Source organism: Verticillium alfalfae, genomic scaffold, assembly GCF_000150825.1.
Source record: "Verticillium alfalfae VaMs.102 supercont1.4 genomic scaffold, whole genome shotgun sequence".
Taxonomy (NCBI): domain Eukaryota; kingdom Fungi; phylum Ascomycota; class Sordariomycetes; order Glomerellales; family Plectosphaerellaceae; genus Verticillium; species Verticillium alfalfae.
The window spans coordinates 989,375-996,723 of NW_003315035.1; the positions used below are offsets into that span (position 1 = coordinate 989,375).

A 7,349-nucleotide genomic window follows, 5' to 3' on the forward strand; every position below is an offset into this window, starting at 1 on the left:
CCAATATATTGCAGGCTGTCCTCCCCACTCATAATTCATCGGCGAAAGTCTGATCATCATCTCCGACCTCCCCCCCCCTCACCTGAGGCCTTTTTGATCACGTCCACACATGCCGCCGTCCTAGTCGTACATTGCTCGTCCATCCCCTCCTCTCCACTCTGATAAGAATACACGCGCCCGATGAGCACGGCGCCGTTGTGACCCTCCTTTTCCGATACAAGACTCCAACGCCGATATGCAGTTCCTGCGGCCTCCATTGGCCTGACGAAATGCATCGGCACGGCAGCCTGGACATCCCTAGCTGATGCAAGAGCCCACCCACATGTTTTTTCTCTTCCACCACTCGTCATATTATTACACCGTTGCTTCGCAATGAAAGTAGAAAATAACGTGAAAGACTATAAACGCCCGTGTGTATGTAGTCCGCAAAGTGTTCCGCGTGTGCCGTGGCGTGGCCAACAAGCGACGCCACTAGAGACTCCAGGGTTCCGATTCAGCGCTGCCGCTTCATCACCGGACCGCCTTCATAGTCCCACGCGCGCTTGAGACCGCCTTCGTACACGCTGGCCACTGATTCTTGCCACATGGCTGGCGTGACAAACGTTTGGACAGGAGCCGCCGAGTATTGCTGGGCCGGCATCTGCTGTGCAGCGACAGGCATGCTGGCCGTGGCAGCTTGGATATCCTGGATGGATGGGGCTTCGGGTTGACCTGAAGACGGGGAAACGTTAAGCGCGCTGGTCTGGGTGGGGACGCTGGTCGACTGTGCCTGGACTTGAGGCGTACCAAATGACGTATTCCATTGTCTTTGTCAAAGAGTCAGTGTTTTGTGTGACAGAGTGAAGGGTGACGAGAGGGCACATACTCGAAAATTCTCTGCGGATTCCAGGCCGGCGCTTCCGCAAGGGGCATCGTAGGTGGCATCCCAGGCGCTTGGGAGCCTTGGCTCGACATCATTACGAGTGACTGTACATCAGGCGAGTCACTCCTCGTGTCCAGAGGTCCGGCGGATATGGGTGGCGTCATGGGGTGGCTATAACTAACTTGGGAGTGCTGTTGGTGCATGTTCTGCGTATCAAGTCGTGGTTCAAGCGAACCCGCCTGAGACAGCGGCGATGGCCGGTATCCCGTGTTGATGTGAGGCGACGGCGACTGGTTCGAAGAGTGTGGGCTGCCATATGGGAAGCTCGGCTTCAGTACGAATGGTTTCCTGGTGTCAGCAGAGAATGCTTCTCGAACAGCGTCGACTGGCTTTTGGAGATCCGCCATGGGCCAAACCGACATGACCCTCTCGAGAACTCGCATGTGACGCGCAAAGTAGTCCCGCGCGTCAACGTTCAGATCCGGGTCCGGAGACGTGATTGCCACCTAGTGTGCCAGCATTAGCTCGTTGTCCCAGGATAATTTCGCTGTCGTACACTCACCAGGTGGAGAACAATGCACGTCAAGCCGCAGTAGATGGTGAAGCTAAACCCGCGCTGCATGCACTGCAGGCCCGTGAAGCCAAAGGTATTAACGACTGCCTCCTGCAGGCGGCAGAGCGCCTTGGCAGAATTGTAGCAAATCATCATGTGGTGCTTCCACTGGCCGTCTGCGCCGTTGGGGTCCAAAAACGCCAGCTGCGGCCGGTGCAGCAGAATCTGCGCCAGGTAGTAGTACGAGTGTAGATTGCCGATAAACGGCGACGAGAGCCACGGCGCAGATCCATCGGGTGGAAACGTCACCGATAGGTCGCCTGGGAGGTCGTTCAACCACGAGTTTAGAGAAGGGTTGAGCTGTACAAAATCTGGATCAACCCCCCAATCTTTCTTTGTTTTTCGCAGGCGGCCATAAACTGTATTCATTCGACTAATGTTCTTGACGATCCGGGCGAGATACGTAAAGTTGCGAGAGATGTTGTATTCGAGTTCATCAGCCCCGGGTATAGGACGAGGTATACTGAAGTCAATCGTGTCAAGTTCGACCGCCAAATCGGTCCTCCCTGTAGCATGTGTGAGAACAATTTGGTCAGTTCAGGATATAGCACGAGCGTTAACAGACCTTGCGGAGATCCGACCATGACTTCACACACGAAAATGGTCTGCCAAATTCGGCTCTTCAGCTGGCATTCCATCGGGCTTGAATCGCAAGGTCGGCCGGTCTGATGGTCGGAATAGTGCTCGTCGAGGCCAAGATCCTTTGCCATCTGAACGCACTGCACAACCGTCATCCAAGATCGGTAGTAGTAGCCTCGCTTCGGCGCGGCTTCCCTTGCTTTTAGTATAATCAACAGCGCCTGTAGTGTGCTCAGTCGTGGAATATCCATGAATGCGTCGGCGTGATCTATAGCTTGTCAGTTCCCGGCATTGAAGGATTTACGATGGAAACCACGCACTGCTGGCCAAAGCCAGCCACTGTTGACCTTGGGCCGGCTCATCTGCTAATCGTCCGCCGATTGCAAAGATGGCCTCAAGGATGAGTGGCGAGATGGCGTCCCTGTTGGAGTTCCATTGCTGGTAAAACATTGTCTTACTCAACACGGGAACATAAGGATGAACATGGCCAAAGTACAGGTCGAGTGTAGTGCTCTGCCGTGTCGTCGTCGGGCATAAGTTCTGGTGGGATGCGGATTTTCAGGCCCGGCGCAGGCAGAAGAGCAGGTAGGTGGCTCTTGTAGTCGTCGGCCTCCTCGACAGCGGGTTCTTCCTCCTGTCTGAACGTTGCCCTGTTCCTAAGATACGGTGCTGATCTAAACGTTAGCCGCATACAAATGCCAGTGCGGATGCCGCATGCTGACCTGATCCTGCCTCGTCCATCTTCAATGATCCTAGTAAATCTGACAGGTCTTGCTGCTGGTACTCATCTTGAGAGTACGCGCCGGGAGAGGAGGAATGCGGTTTGGAGCCCTGATGGTGAGGAGGACTGGGAAAGTGATGCTGTGCTGCGTATTGCTGCTGATCCATCACAGGAACGGATGGCGGCATAGTCGTGTAATGCACATTCTGCGGAGCCGCAGAAAGAGTCTGAGTAAGGCACGTGTTGATAGACATTGGGGTTGTCTGGATAGGGCCGCGTGTGTGGCATACATTGCCGGTCCAGGCTTTGGGCGCATTCGCAATCATCGACGTCTGCTGCTGTTGCATGGGCATCTGGCGGAAGCTGTCTTGCAGCTGACCTGCGTCGGCGTAGTCGGTGGCAGTTGGGGACGAATCATAGGCTCCCGAGTCAGAGGTTCCGTCATACTGTCCGTTGGGTCGCACGCAGTGAAGACGCAGCCTGATGCAGGCCGAGCAGGGCCATGTGTTTGTGGTAGCAGCATCACATTTGATCTTCCTTCTCCGGCAGCCTTCACAAGCTCTCATCACTGACATGGCTGGTTAGTAAAACATGAACAGTAAGTTGGGAAACCCAACATCGGCAGTCCCATCAGTTGCCTACCTTTCAGTCGCTTGTGGCGGTTGTGCTCGTCAACGAAAACATAGTCTAGTCGCATGTTAGAACAACGCTGTGTGATAAATGAACGATGACGCACTCTTCTGGGTTTCCCTTTGAGGGTATTGCTGTGGCGCAAAGGAAAAGGAGCTCATTTGTGAGCTTTGAGGCAAGATGCGCCGCGCCGAAGATTCGTTGGACATAGCGCAACGAGGGGGCGGTATTCGTCGCCCGAGTTGACAATCGAGGTGGTATGGCGAGATGCGTTCCGTTGCATGCAGATGCGCTGTAGTTGCTCGGGGCCGGAACTGATGGGTGCCGTACGATGCGACAGGCGTGGCGTCAGGCGTGGCAACAGAGCGCGCAGTCCGTCCAAGAAAGAGGGAGTAATTCCTTCAAAATTGGGTGCGCGTCTCAAGCTGCGAAGAGAGGCAAATGTGAGTTGCACAGTTGTCGGTCCTCCGGCTGTCGACTTTCTTTGAACCAAGCAACAGGGAAGGGCAGGTGTGGTGGTAGGTAAGTAAGTGAGTCGTAGTGGTAGCGGGGATCTGTAGTGCTGTCCAGAGGGGCGCGTGGGACAGAGTGTCGAGCGTTATTATGAGTGGATGAGAATCGCCAGGTACGGGGTGGAAGGGGGTCCCTAGACGAAGGACCGGGGTAGTGGAGGGGCAAGATCGAGCAATGACGAGCTGCTCATATCGTGGCAGTAGGTACTTGTAGCACACAGTAAGGGCGGAGAGCCTTTGGGTACTTCTCCCATGGGGGCCAGGGGAGAGAGAGGGCAGGGCAGGCCGGCCAGGCTGGGCCACACAATGGGCCAGGAGGAGACAGGCCAAGGGTGACAGGCCCCAAGGTGGTTTGATGGGGGTTCGATGGGTGACGAGGAGGGACGGGTGCGATCCAGCCGGGGTCTGTTGGTCCCACGGCTACGAAGCAGGAGGTTGCGTGCAATGCAACCAACGTGGGCTGGTGGAAAAGAGCCAAGCAAACCCCTGTCGTGGACGATCGGGAGAATAATTAAAGGCTGGAGATAGCACTCATGGAAGGGTCGGAATGCGCGATGGCACTGGCACTGGCACTGGCTCCGGCGGGTTGGGAGGCCGTGGATCTGGCCTGACGCCTTTCGTCGATTTCCGTAATGAGCAGGTAATGAGGACGGCGGGTTCGCTTGGTTGACCGTCTGATGAGAGTATGTGCGCGCCTGGCTGTAGGCGTATGCGTGGGCAGAGGCAATAGCGACTCAGTGTGTGCGCGCGAGTGTGATGAGACGTGTGGACAGGACGTGTGCCCGCGCGCGCGTGTGGTGCTGTGGTTGCGGATATGTATGTGTGCGCTTTCAGCCCCGATTGTCAGCGGGGAATGATCGTGTATGGTGTGCCAGTCGCTAGCGTTTCTGGGGTCCAGGACGCGACCGTACGGCAGAGGGTGTACTGTAGAAGAGCCGGGGGGGGGTTGGTTGCGCTGGGCGTGGTCAATGGAGAAGAGACGAGAGATCTCCCTCTACCAGTGGTGCATTCGTAAGCGCACAAAGGAATCAAAAAGTCCAACCCTCGGGTAGATCAAGCTTAGAGGCAGACGCACTCTGTAGATCGAATTATCGGGTGCGGCCTGACCGACCGGTGGGGATGGGTGGGAGATGAAGTCGAGGTTGCGCGCAAGGAGCAAGATGCGAGGCAAGGCGAGGTAAGAGAGTTTGGGGCAGATGATCAACACGGAAACGCCTGAGCTTAGAGCTGGAACGTAGGACAAACGAGTCCAGACGAGGCCACGAGCCGTCAAGGAGGTGAGGGACGGGAGGTAATGCGTTGGCGGTGTGGGGGCTTAAAGGAAGCTAAAGAGCTCGGAGCTGGAGCTGAAGCAGACGAAGCCAGGCCCTCCACTCCGGTAGTCGATTGTCTGCCTGTCTCGATGCCCGGGCTGGGTGGGCAAGGGAAGTGGTGATGTTCCAGATGAATGAGGGAAGGGTCCGGGGGGAGGGGGAGGGGTTGTCAAGATGCTTGGGCGCAAGTAGTAGGCAGATAGGAGCGTCAGCCGCCGGAAGAAGCTATAGGTAATACTGAGCGGGAGCAGGAGCAAGAGCAGCCTTTCCGAAGAGACACAGAGCAAGCACCAGAGAAGAACAAAGGCAAGAGGTTTGGGATGACGATAGCCCAAGATGGGATCAGGATCGCGCATGCCTTGGCCTCACGTTCAGCACACCCCCTTCTTCCCAGCAAGAACTACCGGCGCCATGCCACAAGGTAGAATGGTCAAGGAACCGACCAGGCTACCTCTTCATTCGCGTCGGATTAGGTAGTTCGTGGGTGACCTGTCGACTGCCGCCTGTCGCCTGTCGCCTGTCGCCTTTTCTTCTTTTTTTTTTATTTACCCCACCGGCAGCCACCGATGACACTGCTATTTCGTGGTGCTACCCCCCTGCCGCGCTCTGCAGGCCCTGTCCGTAAGCTTGGGGCAAGGCACCTCGGGCTAGGTAGGTGGTGTCAAGAGTCCAGCTTTCCAGGTTCCAGTTTCCCAGCGTCAAGCGTCGACCCAACGCGCCACAGTTGTTAGTCCGGGGGGGGGGATACGTGCTTCCCCCAGTACCTGTAGAGGTACCTTGTACATCAGAGATACCCCGTCATAACTGACTCCAGGGTCCGCGGCTGCGAACCGGGTGGGCCCGCAAGCCTCCATTTGGGCTTGGTAGACCTGCATCCATGACTTCAATGCCCAATCCCAAGTACACCGCAAGTACTGGCCAGCTCTTCATCCAGCTTGCCCGTCCCGGTCTGCCGTGTCTCTCCAAGGTGCGACATGGTCCCAACTCTAATGTCTACAAGCTAAGGTACCTAGGTAAGCAGACGACGATCGAGCTATGCCCTTAGCTCCGTGGCTAGACTCGAAAAGGGTGGGCGAGGCAGCCGAGCTGCTGCTGCCAGATTGAGAAAGAGGGAAAAGAGAGAGAGTGTGTGGGATAGTCTTCCTGATTTCCGAACCGCCACTCTTCTGACGGTGCTAAAAGTAGATGGAACCGCCCTCCGGGCCAGCTTGGGACGAGATGAGATTCAAAAGCCTGTCCTTTACTCGACGCTCTGCTTGCTATTGTCCCGCTGCGCCATCCAGCTTGGGTCTCCCTGCAAATCGTGCGCCACACAAAGGCCATCGAAATACGGCGGCGTTGCAATGCAGACACCGCTACCACGTTCCGGGCAGTAGCAACGTCGATGGTCGGCACCTGCCTACCTGCCTACCGACCTGCCTACCCTGGGTCTTGTCTGCCCACCACCTACACATCAACCCACCTGGTATCCGGCCTGTTGTCTGTGCCTCTGCCTTGTTATAATGTTCCTTGATCCCCCTCCCACCCCCCCTGCCCACGTCGATAATGATGTGCTGTTAAAGGTCCGTCGCCAGTATTCGGATTCGGGTGCCTGATCTTCAATCCTCCATTCCCGGATCTCGGGGGGCCAGGAAAGTCCACCTCGGGCTCCTCTTTCTCCGCCACTTGCCTCTTCTATTCTCCGGTTCCTCAACAATTTTGTGGACGGAATTCGCGAGCCTCGGCCGAAGTCGAGTCGTCTTACAATAGCAACATCGATCACCCTCCTCCTCCACAGGCTACCCCCGGCTTGCCCTCCCCAGCACCCTTCACGCGGCACACCAGTGGGCATGCGATCACGCATCCTCCCTCCACCCCAGTCGAGGCCACAACCGCAATGCCGCAGGCCTGCATCCTAACCCACATGTCCCTCGTGCATCCTGGCAAATGGCAACTCCTTAGCGCCCCCACAAGGGGGCATTGCGGCAGCATGCGAGCCCGCTTCTTGCCTACAGGGCAAGCCTGTTAACCCTTCCACTGTGGCGCTGGCCCTGGTCCTGGACTTCTGGAACCGTCAAGGAACTCGTGTGTAGTTTCGTGGTGGGTGGGGTGAAAGAGGCTGCTGACAAGGGGAGATTTC

General features: G+C 56.6%; 1 protein-coding gene across 1 annotated transcript; it reads right to left on the minus strand.

The window, feature by feature from the left end:
- Window positions 1-493: 493 nt before the first annotated feature.
- On the minus strand, window positions 494-3,350 carry VDBG_03734 (conserved hypothetical protein; the record flags this gene model as incomplete). The annotated part of the gene is made up of 7 exons (XM_003005735.1): window positions 494-806; window positions 866-1,368; window positions 1,419-1,981; window positions 2,041-2,322; window positions 2,375-2,492; window positions 2,551-2,723; window positions 2,777-3,350. The coding sequence occupies 7 exons, from the start codon at window positions 3,348-3,350 to the stop codon at window positions 494-496; spliced, it is 2,526 nt and encodes an 841-aa protein (XP_003005781.1).
- Window positions 3,351-7,349: the final 3,999 nt, after the last annotated feature.